Raw genomic sequence first — 21,223 nt, forward strand, 5'->3', positions numbered from 1 at the left:
TATATTTCTTAATTAAAAAATGTTTAAGTACACAAGGGAGTTGTCAAAATAGTTCTGCGATAGATCCTTCAACCAGCCTCCCCTAATGTTCACCTGTTACATAACCATAGTACAGTGATCATAATAAGGGCATTAATACTGATGTAATCCTATTAACTGATCTGCATATCCTTTGAATTTCATAAATTTTTTCACTATCCTTTTTTTTTATTTTTTTTTAATGTTTATTTATTTTTGAAAGAGAGAGAGACAGAGTGTGAACGAGGGAGGGGCAGAGAGAGGGAGACACAGAATCTGAATCAGTCTCCAGTCTCTGAGCTGTCAGCACAGAGTCTTACACGGGGCTCGAACTCGCGAACCGTGAGATCATGACCTGAGCTGAAGTCGGATACTTAACCAACGGAGGCACTCAGGCGCCTGCCTCTCACTATCTTTTTTTGCTTTAGGACCCAAATTGCTTTTGCTTTTAGTGATCATGTCTCCTTACTCTCCTTTAATCTGTGACAGTTCCTCAATTTTTCTTTGTCTTTCATGACCCCATCCCAACACTTTTGAAGAGTACTGGTTATTTATTTTGACCTTCAGTTGGGGTTGTCTGATATTTTCTCGTAATTAAATCAAGTTTTGATACAAATACTACAGATATGATGTTGTGCCCTTCTCAGTGCATCATATCAGAAGGTACATGATGTCAGGATGTCTTATTACTAATGATGTTAACTTGGATCATGTCTAAGGTGCTATATGCAGAGTTCTCCAAATAGTATTTTTTTGTTTGTAATTAATAAGTATCTTGTGGAGAGAGAGTTTGAGAGGATGCAAATATCCTGCTTCTCATTATCCTTTTGGTCTCTGATTTTAGTATCTAGTGATGATTCTTATCTATAAAAAGTATTACCGTGACATCTGCCTGATGGTGATTTTTCTCTTTTTTTTATTTTTTTTTTTTTCTATTTTTCATTTCTTCTATGTTTGTTAAATGGAATTCTAGAAGAAGTTGTCCCTTTGCCCACATGGATTTATTTATTCAATGATTTCTTTAAAAAAAATTTTTTTTAATGTTTTATTTATTTTGGAGACAGAGATAGAGCATGAACAGGGGAGGGGAGAGAGAGAGAGAGGGAGACACAGAATCTGAAGCTGGCTCCAGGCTCTGAGCTGTCAGTGCAGAGCCTGACGCGGGACTCAAACTCACAAACCATGAGATCATGACCTGAGCTAAAGTCGGACGCTTAACTGACTGAGCCACCCAGGTGCCCCTATTCAGTGATTTATTTAAATCAGTATAGATTCCTGGATATTTATTTTATTCTAATGATTATAATTCATTACTATCTATCTTCTTGGTCAAATTGTCCTAGATTTGGCCATTAAGAGTTCCTTCAACTTGGCCTCTATCACCATTTTTTTTTAGCATTTCTTTACTCTATTTGCATATTTGAACATTGATGAAGGAAATTACATATATTCCAAAATGTTGTGTTTTTTTAGATTGCTTTAGGCGTTTTGGGTGGGCTGGCTGTTTTATCATCTCTTTTGAAGACAGCAGGATGGAAGAGGCGCATTGGGAGTCCCATGATTGATTTACAGGTATGATCTCAGGAGTTTTTAAAGTATATTTTCATCTTTTGACTATTTTGTGTCTTTCTTTTAAGATACAGCTGGAGAATGAGTAAAACACTGCCTTCTTTCCCTGGGGTATATAACCAGAAGAGGTGTGTGCACACCGCATTTTCCTCCCACATTGCTGTGTGCCGGTCCACACTCCCACCCGCAGTGCTGTTCTTATTTCCACACATCCTCACCAACGCTTGGTATTTTCCAGCATTTCCATTTGTTGCCAATCTGGCAGTGCAAGTAGTACGTCATTGTTGATTTCATTTTCATTTCTCTGCTTTTCATAGCCTTTATTAATCATTTTGGTTTCCCTTTTTGTAAACTGCCTGTTTATATCCCTTGCCAATTTTTCTATTAGGTTTCCGGTTTTTCTCGTTGATTTAAAGTAGTTTTTTGTATTTTCTAAATATGAATCCCCTTTTGGTTTTTGATGTTGAAATATGTCCTCCAAATATGACCCATCTGTTATCTTTATCTATGTGTTACTTTGTTTAACAGAGACTCTTAATTTTGATATTGTCACATTGATTAGTTTTTCATGTGCCTCTGGAATATTTTTTAGGAAAACCTTCCCAGTCTCAAGATCACAAAGATACCTCCCAGGTTTTATTCTATTAACTTTATAGTTTTACATCTCATATAGTCGTTTTTGATTTACCTTTGTTTTTATTTTTATCTAACATTTATTGAATGTATGCCAGGCACTTTTTTAAAGCTTTATTTATATAATTTATTTAATCCTCACAATAGTTCTATGAGATTAGATACTATTATTATCATTCCCATTTTACACAGAATGAAATTGTGGCAGAAGTGAAATAAACTTTCTACTCATTTAATTTTTTACAACTCAGTAATAGGTGGTATTTATTTCCATTTTGCTGATGAGTTGCCTGAGAAAGGCAACATAGTAACTTGTTTGTACGGATACATCTTCCCGACACCAAAGCCAGTGTGCCAAGGAATCAGAGGAGAGGCGCTTGGTTTACTGTTTGGAATAGTTAAGAAAGGCTTTCCAGAGAAGTGAACTTTAGGGTGGGTTGGGTTATCTGAGCATTCCACAGATAGTCTCTGAGGACCTGCTTTCTGATTGCCAAGAGCACTACCAGGTGCTGGGATGTGATAGTGAGCAAAGACAGATTGGGTCTCTACTTTCAGAGCTCATGAGAGTTTGCCACAGAGAAGAAAGAATATTTGATGGAACAATAAGCAATGCCCATTTCATTCCACAAAATAATTCAAATGCAAGTTAATCATGGAGTGGTTGGAACTGGCATATGAAGTTTAAAAAGTCCATTTTGGTCTAGGTTGTGAAGGACCTTATGGGTCTGGAATTTATACTCTAGTGAAGAGTCATTGTACATTTTTAGGAAAAGGAATGACACAATCCAATTTACATTTAATTTTTCCAATTTAGATTTTAGAAAGCTAACTCTGGTGGTAGTATGAAGGACTGATTGGGGTAAAGGGCTCCAAACTAGGAGAGAATTAGGAAGCAATGTAACTTTTTTAGATAGTGAAAAGATAAGCCGGGTTGAATAAGACAATGTTGGTAATGGACTGAAAGGTACAGATTCAAAGGAACCCAGGAGGTGTCCACAGTTGGGCTTTATAACTGAATAATCTATAGATACATGACACAGGCTTTAAACTTGAGAAACTGGGTAGAAAATAGGTTACTAAAAGTGATAGTATAAATAGATTGAGTCTATAACCGCTATAATTCTCTTTTTAAATTGCAGACAGTTATGAAATTCTTGGTGTACTATGCTGGTGATCTGGCCAATGTTTTCTTCATCATCACTGTGGGAACAGGTCTATATTGGCTTATTTTCTTCAAAGTACGTGAGTTTCTCAATTTAACCTAAATGTTCATACCTGAATAAGTGAGGCTGTCTTTATAGAGGAACTATCTTTATTTGGGGATATTTCTGATCAAGAGAATTGAGTGAGGCAAGTGATGAACTCCCGATTCCTTGAATATGGTATTTACTGAGTCTCACCACCTACCTCTTTTATGCTTTCTTTGGTTTATAAATTGTGCTTCTTAAAAACCCTGTATGGTCATATTTAACAGTGTAATTTATATCGTAGGCACAGAAATCTATCTCTGTTTTGCTACCAGTGCCAGCTCAGGAAGAACGTCTTGTTACTTATGTGGGATGTGCTTTTGCTCTGAAGGTAAGTTTTAAAGGACAGGTTCCTGAATTTAAAAAACCTGCTAATAAACTCATAAGTCTTTAAAATGCTTTCAAAATCTTTGGTGTAAAATTTAGTGTGATTTTACTTTTTTTGTTTATTTTTATTTTTTGAAGTTTTATTTATTTAAGTAATCTCTGCACCCAACATGGAGCTTGACCTCACAACCCTGAGATCAAGAGTTGCCTGCTCTTCCCACTGAGCCAGCCAGGTGCCCCAAATTTAGTTTGATTTTATTTTTAATTTATTATTTATTTATTCTTTTTTTTTTTTTTTTTAATTTGAGAGAAAGAGTCAGGGAGTGGCAAAGAGAGAGAGGGAGAGAGAGAATCCCAAGCATGCTTCTTTCCATCAGCGCTTGGAGCCTGATGCAGGGCTTGATCGCATGAACTGTGAGATCATGACCTGAGGTGAAACCAAGAGTCAGACATTTAACCAACTAAGCCACCCAGCTGCCCCTCTAATCAGTCTTATTTAAAATACTTAAGGAGGGGCGCCTGGGTGGCGCAGTCGGTTAAGCGTCCGACTTCAGCCAGGTCACGATCTTGCGGTCCGTGAGTTCGAGCCCCACGTCGGGCTCTGGGCTGATGGCTCGGAGCCTGGAGCCTGTTTCCGATTCTGTGTCTCCCTCTCTCTCTGCCCCTCCCCCGTTCGTGCTCTGTCTCTCTGTGTCCCAAAAATAAATAAACGTTGAAAAAAATAATTTTTTAAAAAAAATAAAATACTTAAGGAGCTCCTGGGTGGTTCAGTTGCTTAAACGTTCAACTCTTAGCTTCAGTTCAGCTCTCATGGTTTGTGGGATCAAGCGCTGTGTCAGGCTCCAAGCTGGCAGTGTGGAGTATGCTTGGGGTTCTCTCTCTCCTCTCCCTCTATCTCTCCCTCGTGTATTGTGTGCTCTCTCTTTCTGTCTCTTAAAGATAAATAAACATTAAAAGAAAAAAAAAAAGCACGAATTATTTTATTTTACCAAGAAAGTCTACTTTTATTTATAATAGGTAGTTCATTCTGAAAAACTGACTTAAATAATTTTCATAAGAAGCCATACATATTTTTGAATTAATACAAGTTATATTAATTTGATAAAGTGATATTTAATTATATGACTTTTCTTTTTGAAGTCTGATGGTGCATTCACAATACCTTTAGGCATGAATTTTATCTCTTTAGTGGACAATAAAAGGTACCACTTTGGATAAAGTGCTGAAATCTAGAATTTCTTTTCTCTGTCTCCATATTACTTTCCTCCTCTTCTCATGGCGTCTCCTCTCCCTATTTCATTGTTCTGTCAATGTACGGGAAGCTGTCTAACATGGTTCTGGTAGATCTCATCCCGTTGTACTATGATTATTAGTGTCTGCTTTTCCCACTGATCTGTGAGCTTCTTGAAGGAAGGAATCATGTCATACTTAACACTTGTATTCTTTGATAAATAATGCTTCTACTAGGAAGAACGCCCCAGATTAAACATATTACTTATGTTAAAATGAAAAAGATGTGTTTCAACAACACATTTTTAAAAATTAGCAATCTCAATACCAGAAATAGACAGTAAAGGCATCTTAAAACTTTAATTAAGACAGCAAGTTACAGTTGAAAAATACCTTTACTCATAAAGAAATCAGATGATCTAGAAAATAAAGTGTGCTTTTGGAAACCTAGGGAAAGAGAGTCAATTATGCATGGCTTCTGTATGAGGAGAAGGTAGTATGTCTACTTTTTTCATATCCCTATTTTAAAGAAAGAAGAAAGGAGGGCAAATTAATGTGTATAAAAATTTTGTGAATTTGTTGATTCCATGTTACTTGATGAGCTTCTAGTGATCCCATAATGATATTATAACTTTGTCATTGTGTATTGTATATTCTTGTGATTAAGTATATTTGTTTCTTAAAAAAAACATCATTATTTCCATAGGCAGGTTTTTTTTAAATGTTACATATTATTTTTGAGAGAGAGAAAGAGAGACAGTGTGGGGGGCAGGGAACAGAGAGAAAGGGAGACACAGAATCTGAAGCCGACTCCAGGCTCTGAGCTGTTACCATAGATTGCAACATGGGGCTCAAACTCACAAACCATGAGATTGTGATCTGAGCTGAAGTCAGACGCTTAACCAACTGAGCCACCAGGTGCCCCTCCATAAGCATGGATACATTTCAAATGTTTTGTTTGTCATTTTCAGGCTCTGCAATTTTTGCATAAGCTTATGTCCCAGATTACCATAGATATATTCTTTATTGACTGGGAGCGACCTAAAGGAAAGGTTCTGAAAGCTGTTGAAGGTAACTGAAATAAGCATTGTACCAAAATGCTTTTGCTTTTTCAGAACAAAGATGAAACCCTCTTACTTATTTTCTCTCTGACCAGGTGAGGGCGGTGTTCGCAGTGCCATGGTTCCTGTGAGCATATGGAGAACATATTTTGTAGCAAATGAATGGAATGAAATTCAAACTGTGAGAAAAATTAATCCACTCTTCCAAATACTTACTGTCCTCTTTTTTTTGGAGGTATGAACTTTTGTAATTGTGTGTGACTTCTGTGTGCCTCATATATATTAATTTCATGTAATTCCAGCTACATTTTTTTTCCAGCTACATTTTCACATCAGTGGAAGTCTTCTCAAGTTTTCTAAAGTTATCAAGCCATTACAAAGAGTGGCTTTTAAAAATTTTGTTAAAATACACATAACATGTAAAACAAAACAAAAAATCGCCTGGGTGGCTCAGTCTGTTGAGTGTCTGACTCTTGATTTTAGCTCAGGTCATGATCCCAGGGTTGTGGGATCGAGCCCTGCTTCGGGTTCTGTGCGGCGCATGGAGCCTGCTTAAGATTCCTTCTCCCTCTGCCCCTCTCCTCTGCTCACTATCTCTCTGTCTCTCTAAAATAAAAATTAAAAAAAAAAAAACACATAACATGAAATTTACCATCTTAACCATTTTTCAGTGTGCAGTTCAGTCTCATTAGGTACATTCATCTTGTTGTGCCACCAGCCCCTAAGACTCTTTTCATCTTGCACAACTGAAATTCTGTGCTCATTAAACAACTTCCCATACCCCTTCCCCAGCCCCTGACGATTGTCATTCTACTCTGTCTCTTTCAGTTTGATTACTCTAGGTAAGGAGCAGTTTGTTTTGTTTTGTTTATTTTTGAGAGAGAAAGAGCATGAGCAGGGGAGGGGCAGAGAGAGAGGGAGAGGGACACAGAATTCGAAGCAAGCTCTGGAATCTGAGCTGTCAGCACAGAGCCTGACATGGGGCTCAAACTCACGGACTGCGAGATCATGACCTGAGCCGAAGTCAGACGCTTAACCAACTGAGCCACCCAGGTGCCCCAGGAGCCGTTTTTAAACTACTGGTTTGTATCAAAATCCCCTGGGAAGCTTTTGCAAAATATCTGTTCCTGGCCTCACCCCTAGAGATTATGTTTGACTCAGTAGCTCTGAGGTCTAGTTATCTGTGTTCTGGAAAAAAACAAAAACAAAAAACTTTTCTTTCTCAGTCACATTCTTACTAGAATTAGAATTCTGCATCAGAACCACTATCATAGGTGAAGTTTTTCAACCAATTATCATTGAATACTTGCTGTGGGCTACGTTCAGTGCTAAGAGCTGCACTATGCACAGAGAATGGGTGATGTTTATGATGCCTTTGCAGCCATTTCATGGATATGGTTGGAATTATTAAAGGAAGTATTCAGTACTGAATAGGAGACTGAACTATGAAAACCATTTATGTGGGTAATAGATTTTCTCAGGAATTAGCTGCTTAAATAAAGTTAGATATGAATTACTAACTCATGTCTGTCTGCCTTCCTTTTTCCTTCTTTTCTTCCTTTCCCTTTCTTTCCTTTTTTAAGCTGGGAAAATATATGTATTTCTAAGGCATATGAATGATTTTTCAAAAATTCATGTATAGTTTTGTTTGTTAAGAGTGTTCTATAGAGCTTTAAAAGGTGTTATATGAAAAAGAATTTTTTTAGATGAGCACATTTGGAAAGCATTGGATTCAATAAAGTCATGTAGATTTCTTTACTGTAAAACTTACCAGAACTGGGGCACCTGGGTGGCTCAGTTGGTTGGGCGACTGACTTCAGCTCAGGTCATGATCTCACAGTTTGTGAGTTCGAGCCCCACGTCGGGCTCTGTGCTGACAACTTGGAGCCTGGAGCCTGCTTCGGATTCTGTGTCTCCCCCTCTCTCTACCCCTCCTCTGCTCACACTCTGTGTCTCTCTGTCTCGATAATAAATAAACGTTTAAATAAAATTAAAAAAAAAAAAAACTTACCAGAACCTTTATTCAATGAGAGTGGAAGGCATGGACAGGAGTATAATGTACAGACTATACTTACTCAGCTATGGCTTCCTTTTATCACAGAAGGTACCTCCTTCAAAAGACATTTTGCAAAAAACATTTGCAAAAACCGCTGTTGAAAAGTATAAGAAGTATTTTGCATAGTGCCTGGCATATGTTAGAAATGTGTGAAATGCTAGTTGTTCATTGCTGTTTACTGAGTAAAGTTTCATTCTTCTTGACAGAAATTTTTTAATTTTGTCAGTGTGTGATAATAAGGTTATATCTGGCCCTTAGTCATATTGAAGAGATTTCCAAATGAACTAACTAAATATTTTGTTTTGTAATGAAAACTCCTGGATAATTATTTTTAATCTAGATTTTCTAATGTTTGTACAAACTTTTATAAATATTTTAGTTTTTTAAAGTAAGGGTAGGGAAGAGTGTCTCATTTTCATAGTAGAGCCGTTTTCTTTATCCATGTCTATTTAAATTTTTCTTTTTTTTACTTCAGGTTGTAGGATTCAAGAACTTAGCATTAATGGACTCATCCTCTAGTCTTTCCAGAAGCCCAACTAGCTATATAGCTCCCTATAGCCGCATTTTAAGATACGCAGTGTCTACTGCTCTTTGGCTAGTCATTGGAAGTTTACAGGTAACAACAGATCATACTTTTTAGCAACATTGCCTTTCCATATTTATAACTCTGTTTACATACTAATTATCTTCAAATATTGACCACAATCTTGGTTTCTACAGCAGAAATAAGGTAACAGTGGAAACAACAATAGCAAATAGCTCACATTGTGTTATGATCCAGGCCCTGTGGTAATTAATTGCATTGTAAATATTAACTTAATCTTTATAGTAGCCCTCAGAGATAGTTTCTATTAGTATCCTCATTTTATAGATGAGGACACTGTGGCGCAGAAAGGCTAAATAGTTTGCTAAAGTCATGCAGTTAGAGATCGACAGAACTGGAATTTGAACCTCTGATGTCAGAGCCAACCCAGTGGGCTCCAAAGGGTCTTTCAGACCTGCAGCTTTCTAGTCAGAGGACGGACTTTGTGTTTAGTTTATATAAACTATAGGGATAGCTAAGCTACTTTTATTTATTATTTTTTTTTAAGTTTACTTATTTTTGACAGAGAGAGACAGAGCATGAGTGGGGGAGGGACAGAGAGAGGGAGACACAGAATCGGAAGCAGGCTCCAGGCTCTGAGTTGTCACACAGAGCCCGACACAGGGCTCGGACTCACAGACCACGAGATCATGACCTGAGCCGAAGTCAGACGCTCAACCAACTGAGCCACCCAGGGGCCGCATTAAGCTGCTTTTAATATTTCCTTTTTTTTTAAATACAACTGAGTGTTTACATTTATTTATATATCATTAAATCTCATTCAGATTGCCAGTACCCCTTGTGAAATTTTTGTTGAAATATTTATTGAGAAAACTGAAACTAAAAATAAATCTTCTTGGCCTCAGGTCCTGTGGCTCTAGCAGAGGATCTTTTCTATGCTCACTTCCCTTATCTTCTTAGACCTTAAAAAAAAAAAAAAAAAGATGAAGAAGAGAAAGGAGCATGAACTAAAGCACCTGACTCCAATATCTGCACTTCTTTCTCTTGCTTCTAGACACTCCCATGAATGGGAAGAACCTTTCTGTTTGATTAAAAATTTCTTTAAGTCAGCAAATGAACATGGGACCTTTAGACACACCGCGTTAAACTTTCTCCAGCCTGGCAAAACAGGCTATTTTTAAATCATGGTTTGGGATTAAAATCCAAAAATTCCTATAGAATTGGATCCAGGTGGCATTCTGTAACCTGAGAATAGACTCTGAAAATTTACATTTATTTTAAATTGGTGAGACTTGTTTAAACTAGAAGCTACAGGGATAGATCCAGTGAGAGATGGCTTAATAATCAGAAAAGAAAGTCAGGGGCGCCTGGGTGGCTCAGTCGGTTGGACATCCAATTTTGGCTCAGGTCCTGACCTCATAGTTTGTGGGTTCGAGCCCCACATCAGGCTCTGTGCTGACAGCTCAAAGCCTGAAGCCTGCTTCCAATTCTGTTTCCCTCTCTCTCTGCCCCTCCCCAACTCATGCTCTGTTCCCTCTCTCTCAAAATATAAATAAACACTAAAAACAATTAAGAAAAGAAAGCCAAACACATTAGAATTTGAAATGAGGTAGGATCAAAAGAGAATGGGGTTTGATATTTATCATCAATATAATAGGGAGAAAAGTCATTTTAAAGATATATAAGTATACATTTTTCTGAGTAGATTGGATTCATCTGGATGTAGAGAATTTAAAGGAATACCATCTGAACCTTTTCATATTTGGTTAAGTACAACAACAACAAAAAACCAAAATAGCAATGGCTGAAGTAAAAGTGACCTCAATCATGAGAAAGAAGAATGGAGATGTGCAATGCAGGGCGGCTCCATGCTGCCACCAGGACCCAGAAGCTCTGCCGCTCAGAACTTCCCTCTCTAAGGTCACCTTGTGGAAGGAGTCAGGGGGAACAGCTCACCCTCTCTTCTCTAAGAGGCTTTCCAGAAGTGCTGTTCAGCATTTCCTTGGCCAGAACTTAGGCAGATGGCCGCACCTTCCTGCACTGGTGTCTTTCAGCTGGGCAGCAGTGTGCCCGCTCCAAAGAGGGTTCTGTCACTAAGGAGAAAGCGGGAAAGATTGGTGGGGCAGAAACTAGTCATCTCAGGCACCACCATCTCACCTCATTCTTTGTTTCTCACTCTGCTTTCATTCTGGTAGGAGTATTACTCTCCATGGGTTATCAGTGTTTATTCCTCAAGTATTGTTAAGAGTCCCTTTAAAAACCTGTTACCGTTCTACAAATTTGTTCATAAAAAGTGTTTTTGATTCTCATAATGTTAAGCTTATTATTTACTCCTTTTATTTCCCTAAACCCAGCTTCTTCAACTTTTAAGTGGTATCCTTTAGTTTTTAAACTTTGAAAGTTGCTGTTTTTCAAGTCCTTTAAAGGGATTTAAAACAAGACGTATATAGAATGTTAGGGAAGTGTGTTCAGTAATCAGCTGCTGTAGATTCATTTATTTATTCATTCACATATCTGAGTACATTTCTGTACTAGGCTCTGTGCTGGGCTCAAGGATATGCTTAACAAGAACAAGCTACAGATTGTGGCAAATGCTGTGAAGGGCATCGGGAGATGAGATAGGGAGTAAGTGGAGGAGAGGTGGGTGGAAGTTAGGAACGGGCGCAGCTTTCAACTGGGTGGTTAGGAAATGTTCTCTTTCTCTGACATATATCTAAGTAGGTCTGCGACATAAACTTCTCTCTTTTGATTTATAAAATAATTTCCTTTTCCAGTATTGTTATTAAAGCTAAGAAAACAATTGGAACCATTCCATTTGAATATTTAATGCAGTATCTGCAGTTGAAATAGAATACTTGATACATGTTTTTTATGTGCTACTCTGTCAGGGAAGATTAATTTGAAAAGCAGCATGTTTTCTAATGGCTTTGGAACTTAGGAGATGAGCAGGATTGCAGAACCAAACATAAATCTGACCACTAATACATTGGTTTATGCTAAATTTTTTAAAGCCCTTCTTTTTCTTCCCATGTTTGTCCTGTCTTGTTTTAATGATACAGGAAAGTTTTTAAAATGCAAAATAGGCTCCCTCAATGAATCTTAATACAATTCCAAAACCTACTTTCTTTGACAGAAGAATCAGAAATGATAAGTAGGATTGTATCCCACAGGAACCATTCAGAGGCCACTGTGTTCTTGGGTGGACCTTCTTTTTTCTTAAGATACTATACTGTGGCTATAAAAGAAAATTAAATTTTAAAACCTAATAAGTATGAACTTGGCTTAATGTTTCAGATCATGTTCTTTGCTGTCTTTTATGAGAGATTTATAGAAGATAAAATTCGACAGTTTGTGGATTTATGCTGTATGAGCAATGTAAGTACTTTCTAACTTTATCTTGCGACTGTTATTTTTCCCTTTTTAAAGGTCATGAGTACATTAAGAGAGGCTTTAAAAGTGATTTGGTATGATTGGATTTTTTAGTCCAATTTCCCACTGATTGTTAATTCCGGAGATAGTTATAATGAGCTACAAGCTAATGTTTACTGCCTTAGTTTCTTCTTCTTCATGTGCAGTTTCTTAATTATGAATTCCTTATGCTACCAAATAATTCACTCAGCAGAGTCCCTGAAAAGTTTTCATATATCAATCCTATTTCTTCCTTTCTTGGAAAATATCTTCAATCTCATTTCTGTGTTCTTTAAAAAAAATTATTTAATTATCCTTTATTACTTTATTGTCCTGTTTATATATTTTCCAAGAATTCAACCCTCTTTATTTTGAGAGAAAGAAAGCAATTTTAAGAAAAACTTACTTTTCATTGTTTTCTCGATGAGCTGCTAATAGTTCCTCTCTTCTCTTTTTATAGATATCAGTGTTTCTGTTATCCCACAAATGTTTTGGATATTACATTCATGGTAGATCAGTACATGGGCATGCAGATACTAATATGGAAGAAATGAATATGAATCTTAAAAGAGAAGCGGTATGAAAGTATTTAACATCTTTTTAATTTGAGACATGGGTTCTCTTTTCTTAATCTAGGATTTGTTATAATATTTTTAAAAATTCCTCATTGATTACTTTTGAAAGTTGCTGGGGCACTGATTCATTACCCTGAACATTAATAAAGGGAAAGAATCAAATGTCATCTTACAGTTCCTTATATGAACTGTATTTCAGAGTAACCGAAGAATTCATGAGGGAAAGTTCTTCCTTATAAAAAGAAACTAAAAGAAATTCTACCTTAGAAAATCACCATTTTATAATGACTGATGGATTAATGTATATACGTTACAATCATCAGTGGATGCTAAAACAGTTCAGGGTAAGTTGACAGGGAGCTTTAGAACAAGGAATCAGGTGGACACAATCTGAGCACACTGGCTCAATCTTACTACAAGTAAAAATTAGGAAAACGAACATTATGCACTTCCTGTTATGATGCAGTAGGAAGTACATAGTATCACTCATAAAATATCCTTGCTTAAGAAAATCAAGTCTAAATACAATCAAGCCTCTAGATCTAACCGCCAGTTTACAGGAATTAGAGGAGCTAGAGGGATAAATTAAATAATACCATAGGAAGGAATTAGCCATATGTAGAATGCAGGATAGCTCACAAGGTAGATGACCCAGTGTCTCCAGCAAATCAAGAGCATGTAAAGAAGTGGGGTGGGCGGTGTGAGAACTGTTACATAGGAAGAGATTTAGAAACAAAATAATCAAGTACAATGTATAGACTTTGGATCCTGATCCAAACAAACCAACTATAAAAAAAAAGTCCTTGGGAAAAATTAGGAGATTTAAGGACTAAATATTAAATTATATTAAGGAATGATTCATTTTATTACATGTGCAAATGGCATGGTGGTTTGTTTTTTTAAGACCTTATTAGTTATAGATACATGCAGAAGTATTTACAGATTTGGGGTTGGGTGATGGATGGTTTACTGTTTGTTCTCTGTACTGTGTACATTAGACCACTTCCTTAATAAAATTAAAAAGAAAAATAAATACTTAAGAAAAATTAAAAGGATTTTTTGACTAAAGGACCTGTGACTTGTACGAATCTAGTACATGATTATAGCACGTCTCAGAGAACAATTTATTTAGTACGTGAACTGGTTGGTTAACTATTAGAAATTAACACCTGATTGAAAAGTTAAATGTAAAAAAAAAGAATATCTGAGATTGGGAGATGACATTCTAAGCAAAAAGAATAGAAAACATCAGGGGCACCTGGGTGGCTTAGTCCGTTGAGCGTCAGGCTTCAGCTCGGGTCATCATCTCACAGCCCCTGGTCTCCAGCCCCACGTCAGGCTCTCTGCTGTCAGCACAGAGCCTGCTTGAGATCCTCTGTGCCCTCTCTCTCTCTGCCCCTCCCCTGTTTACACTAGAAAGTAAACATTAAAAAAAAAAAATTAGAAAGCATCATAAACGGAATATTCATTGATTTTACTTTATTAATTAATGGAGAATATTTACCTAGCCAACAATCATATAAATAAAAGACATAGCAAATAAGGATAAAATTCTCATAGCAAATATTACAAAGATATTGATAGCAATATTGAAAGTCATAAAGATCAATAGGCGAACAGTTAAAACCTCAATGGAAAAATGACAATTTTTAAATACATAAATGAACAGGAGACTAATAAATCTCTTAAAAATGTATAGCTCATAAATAAATGTAAAAAACTAATATTTTTGCCCTCTTCAAATTAGCAAACTTTTTTTAAAAAGCTAATACTTAATAGTACCAAGGACATGATGAAATGGGCACCCGTAAAACTCCTGGTCTAAGAATAAATTTTTACAAATCTTCTGGAAAGCATTTGGAAATAAATATACCAAGAATTTTTTTAAGAGTTGATTATCTTTTACTCACTGATTCTGTAAATCTAATTCAAGGAAATAATTAGCAATGTGAATAGCTAATTAGGTTGAGGGTCTTTATCACAGGGACTATTTATAAGGCCAAAAGCATACATAAAAATAAGAATATATTAAATCAATTGGTCTTCCTACACAGTGAAATCTTAGGTAGACATTAAAAATCTTGTTTTATAGAATATTTAATGACATAGAGAAAAAGAAATCAGTGTGATCCCAATTGTATGCCATCTATATGTATATCCCTGGACAAAGGACTGGAAATGAAATACCTTCAAAACTTCTATCTCTGAATGTTGAGATCATAGGTGATTTTTTTTTCTTTTCTTTCTTTTTTATGCTACTCCATATTTTATAAATTCTCTGCAATAGCATGTGCTTTTTTAATCAGGAAAAAAGAAATGTTTTTTAATAGAAAAATTCACTACATGTAGACTTCCTTTCAGTCTGTGAAAAACAAGTGTTATGTTTGAAGATTAAATTTAGACAAGAAGATTATTAAACTCTGGAATAGGCAAATAAAGCAAGAGAAGGGAAGCAGGACTTGAGGTGACCTTGAAGCATCAATGGGAAGTAGCTAGGGGTGGGATAGGGCAAAATTTCACATGTTTATGGTTGTCAGGATTCAGGCTGTGTCAAGGAGACCTGAAATGGATATCTGGTCCATGGCATTAACCGTTCAATCATGTATCACTACCTTTTTATTGCATTTAATTAAAGAAGTGTTTTAAAAGTTTTTAGGAAACAAGAAAGATTATAATTATGAAAGTAGTTAATCTAAGACTAGACATTTTGGCATGCATTAAAGAGCAATAAAATTAATCATAAAGCAAATATCAATATATAATGAATTTAGTATGGATTTTTTTAAAGTAGTGTAAAGGAGATGATACAGAGAGCTGAAAGGCATGACAACAAAGAAATTAGTAAAACCCGGAGGGGAGTGGGAACCTCGGATAATGTCAGAATCCCTTTTGTCTCAAATATAGTTTCAGTAAAATTTCAGTTGGCTTCCAAATCTTGTAATGTGTGATACCAACAAAAAGAAAAATTTTAGGGGTGCCTCAGTCAGTTAAGTGTCCAACTATGGCTCAGGTCATGCTCTTGCGGTTCGTGAGTTTGAGCTCTGTGTCAGGCTCTGTGCTGGCAGCTCGGAGCCTAAAGCCTGGAGCCTGCTTCAGATTCTGTCTCCCTCTCTCTCTGGTCCTCCCCCCGCTCACACTCTGTCTCTCAAAAATAAATAAACTTTTTTTTTTTTAATTTGTATATTTTCTTTTTGAGAGAAGGCAAAAATTTTATGATCTTTATTTAAATCATTTAACTTTTCAGGAAAACTTGTGTAGCCAGAGAGGTTTGGTACCAAACACAGACGGTCAGACTTTTCAGATTGCAATTTCCAGCCAGATGAGACAACACTATGACAGAATTCATGAGACACTAACAAGGGTTTGTATAAATTACAATTCAGGTATATTTTGTCAATATTTCATGTTACTTAAAAACCAAGAACGTAAGACGTGTTGCATTTATTTTTGTCTCTTTCACATTAGAAAAATGGCCCTGCCAGACTATTGAGCTCATCGGCAAGTACATTTGAGCAGAGTATAAAAGCATATCATACTATGAATAAATTTCTTGGCTCTTTCATCGATCATGTATGTATGTCAGCATTTATATTTAAACTAGAAGCAAAATATAGTTCTTAAGAAGTTAACCAGGAATGTCATTGATTTCTTTAGTTACCTAAGTCAGTGGACTTAGAACCCTTCTCTTTTTGCCTGTCAAAATTAATACTGTGGCTTAAAGACAGAGTTACATTATATAAAAATAAAATGACATTTTATATCTCTACTAGCATAATGATAATTCCCTTGAAGTATGTCTACACTGCAATTGTGTCAGCTAGTTACTGAAGTATTACTATATTATTTATTACAGAGATATGCTGTGGTTGTATTCCTGAAAAGCTTGTTATAAGTTGATTTTAAGTATATCTAGCCCTAAATACTACTAAAGACATTTAAAATTTTTAACATTTCTAAAGAAAAACTTTGTTAAAAAGCCCAGTGTAGTAAAATCCATCTTTTTAAAGAACATATTTTCCTTACTATTCATTTTTCATTTTCTCTCTTCCTGATTTTACATTAATTTGGAAACATTTCACTGCTGTTTTTGAAATAACTTTGTCTTTTTATATTAGGTTCATAAGGAAATGGACTACTTTATAAAAGATAAATTGCTTCTTGAAAGAATTCTTGGAATGGAATTCATGGAACCAATGGAAAAAAGCATCTTTTACAATGGTATCCTTCAAATGCCTTTGTTAAACTTGATTACTATTTTCAAAGTTTGAAAAAAAAGTACTTGTAGTTATTTGTTTTGCTTTTATAATTTTATATAAAAACAAAGGAAACGTAATGAACTTAATTAACTTCACAGTATTATAGTAGTTTGCTAGGTTCCATTTTATTATGTCATATAGCAGGAAACAAAAGTATAAAAGGGGTGCCTGGGTGGCTCAGTCAGTTAAGTGTCCAACTCTTCATCTCAGCTCAGGTCTTGATCTCAGGGTCGTGAGTTCAAGCCCTGCACTGGGCTCTGTGCTGGATGTGAAGCCTACTTAAATACACACACACACACACGTGTGTGTGTGTGTGTGTGTGTGTGTGTGTGTGTGTGTGTGTGTGAGAGAGATACAAAAAAAGATCATTATTCTGTAAGAAAGTAAAAAAACTGAATTTCAAAAATCAGTGGTAGACATGAAAGAGATAGTAAAACACATAAAATTCAGGTTTTTAAAATTTGAGTATAACTGACATGATGTTACATTAGTTTCAGGTATACAACATAGTGATTCAACAAATCTGTATGTTGTGTTGTGCTCACAAGTGTAGCTACCATCTGTCACTATGCAATGCTGTTATAATACCATTGACTATATTCCTTATGCTGTATCTTTTATTCCTGTGACTTATTCATTCTATAACTAGAAGCCTGTGTCTCCCACCTCCTCCACCCATATGTCCTCCCCTCCACCTTACCCCTCCCGACCATCAGATTCTGTTTTTTGTTCATTTGTTTTGTTTTTTAGATTACACATATAAATGAAATCATGTGGTTTTTATCTTTTTCTGTCTGGCTTACTTCACGTAGCATAACTCTCTCTACATCCATCCATGTTGCAAATGGCAAGATCTCATTCCATTTTTTATGGCTAATATTCCACTGTGTGTGTGAATATATATATTTATTTATGTATTCTTTATCCATTAATCTGTGAATGGATGCTTTGATATCTTGGTCATCGTAAATAATGCTGCAATAAACATAGGGGTACATCTATATTTCCAAATTAGTGTTTCTGTTTTCTTTGGGTAAATGGCCAGTAGTGGAATTATTGCATCATATGACATTTCTATTTTTAATATTTTCAGGAACCTCAAAATATTTTTTGGTTGGAGGTTTTTGGTTGGAGGCTTTAGGGTGTTGTATCATGTCATCTGCAAATAGTGACCATTTAATTTCTTCCTTACCCAGTTTAGATGCCCTTTATTTCTTTTTCTTGCCTGATTACTCTAGCACTTCCAATGCTATGTTGAATAAAGTGGCAAGAGTGAACATAAAATTCAGATTTTATGAGAATCTGCAGTTAGTGGAAAACTAATGAAACACTTAAAGAATAACATTCGTGATTAGTTTTAACATTTAATTTTTTATTTTATCCAAATTCTTAAAAATCACAGCTATCTGTGACAGGAATGGTGCCTAAACCTGGTTTCTTATCTTAAAAATGTGGTATATATGTCACTTTTAATGTGGCTGATAACCTCTTATGTGGGTTCATTAGAATAGAAATGATGTAACCTGTGTCCTGGCCTAGATGTCACTTATTCAGGCAGTATTGGGCATTATGTGTTGTGCCAGTCCCAGGATACACAGATACACAGACTAGTGGGCATCTCAAATGTATGAGTGGGGCGATGCTGGGATGGAAGGCTCTGCAGGCACAGGATATACCAAGTACAGAAAGGATAGTGGAATATCTAACCAGACATGGAGTTGAGCCAGAAGAAGCAACATGGAAAAGTTTGAATTGCATCTTAAACAAAAAAAGTTACTATTGTCAAACAGGAATGTCAGGGGAAGAGAGGCAAAGACATTTGTACAGAAAGGGGAAAGGGCATTCAGTACTTACGAATTTTATTGGTGAAGCCTGGTATGAAGTGGGACATCGTAGGAGTACATGAAAGATAAAGAGGGTGATGATCAAATCCCAAAATCCTTGTCTGACATCCTGAGGAGTTTTACTTTATCCTATAGAGCAGTTGTTTCCAAAATATATATATATACATCTTTTCAATGTTTGTCTCACAAGAGATGTGGTTGATTCGTGAAGGTATGAGAAAAAACATTAAAATGTCTATTTGTATATTTGCGATTCAGTCATTTTTATTTGTATTTTAAAGAATTTATAATATATAGTAGTATTTAATAAAATATACCTATTGTGGAATGCATGCTTAACACTTTGTTCTGATAGGGATCCATGATTAAAACAATTTGGAAACCACTGCTAAGGAACATGGGCGCCATCAAAAAGTGTTAAGCAAATCTGATGGTAGATTTCTACTACTCTGGCAATAGTAAAGTGTGTTAAGGTTGTATTTATACCTGTGTTATCATGTGTGAAAAGCCTGGTAGGCATCAGTGCCTGGTATAGGATGGCTCCCAGTGTAGTCATGTTACTATTTGTAATAACAATACAGTCATCTTCATCTTCATCTTCATCTTCATCTTCATCTTCACTGGGAGATGATGAGAATATGAGCTACAGCAGTAATGATGGGGATAAAGAAGAAGAAAGGATTGTCAGAGATATTAAGAGGAAAAAAACAGGTAGAGGAGAGAGAGTGGTAAAAAATTATCCAGATTTCCAGCTTGTATGACTAAGTGGTTGGTGGTGATGCTTTTCACTAAAAGAATGCAGATGGAGGGAAGGAAGATGAATTTAGGTTTTCTTTTAAATTTTTTTTAATGTTTATTTTTGAGAAAGAGAGTGCAAGTGGGGGAGGGCAGAGAGAGAGGGAGACATGGAATCCGAAGTAGGCTCCAGGCTCCAAGCTGTCAGCACAGAGCCCAACGCAGGGCTTGAACTCACGAACTGTGAGATCATGACCTGAGCCGAAGTCAGACGCTTAATTGACTGAGCCACCCAGGTGCCCCTAAATTTAGTTTTGAATATGTTGTATCTTGAGGTACTTTCTGGACAACTAAGAGGAAATGTCCAGTGAGGTATTAAATGTAATGAACTGGATCTCAGGAGAAAGGAAAGGCACACAATAGCCGGGAGTCTCATCAAAGGAGGGCATTGCTGGAGTGATGTCAGTGAAAGAACACCGGGAAGAGCATACAGAGCAGGCTTGTTTATTTGTTTAAATGTATATGCAAGTATAATATGTATACAGAAGTCCATATTTTGTAAGGATATAGAATAAAGGGGAGTAAATTTTCACAAACTGAATATATCCCTGTAACTAGCACCCTGATCAAAAAGAACATTACCAGCAAGCCAGGCATCCCCTTGTATCAAACAGAGTTCCTAACTGGATATCCATGAACAGCTTTGCTGGTTCCCCGGACCTCCCTGAAATTATGTGCCAGATTTGTATATATGTACTTTCTTCCCACTCTGGTGAAAGGGTCTGTAGCTTTCATCAGAATCTTAAAAGGGTGTTTACATCCCAAAAAGAACAAACCCCTCCTTGTGGAGTGAGGGGAAGAAAAAAAAAAAGAGAGAGAGGTCTTAGAGCAGAACCTTAGAGCTCTGCTCTATTTAAGACGCAAATTATAGCTCACTATGCACTATTCAGTCCTTGCTGGTTTGGTTTGGTTTTTTTTTTAACTTCCTCTATCTTGAAGAATCTAAGATTCTTTGGGCTTTAGTTATATAAACGAATAAGGGATATTAATTACCTGGTCTTTGAGAGGTATTGACGATACACTTATATTACAAGCAATGACCAACCCTTGGTACAAATGTTAAAATTGCTTTTTATGAGCAGAATTCCTTGACTAATCTTTGAGATTAGCAATTTTTAATTTTAATACTGTTTGTTTATTTTTTTTAAAGCAATTAAGTATTACAAGTAGCAGCTAGTTTCTATTGTGCTGTTTTTAAATATCCAAACTTTATCACCAGAAATTTATTCCATTTTGCAGTTTCTAATTTATATCTTATAAATTGCTTTTTTTTTTTTTAAATAGATGAAGGATATTCTTTCAGCAGTGTCCTGTATTATGGAAATGAAGCCACTCTTCTTATTTTTGATGTGCTGTTCTTCTGTGTTGTGGATTTGGCTTGCCAAAATTTTGTTCTAGCAGCCTTCCTTACATACCTACAACAAGAGGTAACTGTAAAATTTTTTTACTGGATTTCTTTTAAAAGAACTATATTGGATGGGGCCCCTGGTGGCTCAGTCCATTAAGCGTCTGACTCTTGATCTCGGCTCAGGTCATGATCTCACAGCTTGTGAGTTCAAGCCCTACATCGGGCTCTGTACCACCACTCCCCCCGCCCTCCCCCCCCCCCCCCGCCAAATAAATAAATAAACTTTAAAACAAATATTTTTTTAAAATAATT

General features: G+C 36.1%; 1 protein-coding gene across 7 annotated transcripts in view; it reads left to right on the top strand.

The window, feature by feature from the left end:
- Positions 1–21,223, top strand: part of TMEM67 (transmembrane protein 67) — a 77,513-nt gene that overhangs the window by 42,163 nt on the left and 14,127 nt on the right. For 5 of the 7 annotated variants that reach the window (XM_019822882.3, XM_011291396.4, XR_006592556.1 and 2 more), the window contains 12 exons: positions 1,492–1,590; positions 3,360–3,458; positions 3,712–3,798; positions 5,996–6,095; positions 6,181–6,320; positions 8,617–8,757; positions 11,980–12,060; positions 12,554–12,670; positions 15,913–16,029; positions 16,134–16,238; positions 16,784–16,886; positions 20,848–20,990. In XM_019822882.3, coding sequence (XP_019678441.2) covers positions 1,492–1,590; positions 3,360–3,458; positions 3,712–3,798; positions 5,996–6,095; positions 6,181–6,320; positions 8,617–8,757; positions 11,980–12,060; positions 12,554–12,670; positions 15,913–16,029; positions 16,134–16,238; positions 16,784–16,886; positions 20,848–20,990 — 1,332 coding nt within the window. The remainder of the gene's footprint in view (positions 1–1,491; positions 1,591–3,359; positions 3,459–3,711; positions 3,799–5,995; positions 6,096–6,180; positions 6,321–8,616; positions 8,758–11,979; positions 12,061–12,553; positions 12,671–15,912; positions 16,030–16,133; positions 16,239–16,783; positions 16,887–20,847; positions 20,991–21,223) is intronic. The other 2 variants (XM_019822881.3, XM_045049908.1) reach the window with 2 other exon arrangements.

Source organism: Felis catus, chromosome F2, assembly GCF_018350175.1.
Source record: "Felis catus isolate Fca126 chromosome F2, F.catus_Fca126_mat1.0, whole genome shotgun sequence".
NCBI lineage: Eukaryota > Metazoa > Chordata > Mammalia > Carnivora > Felidae > Felis > Felis catus.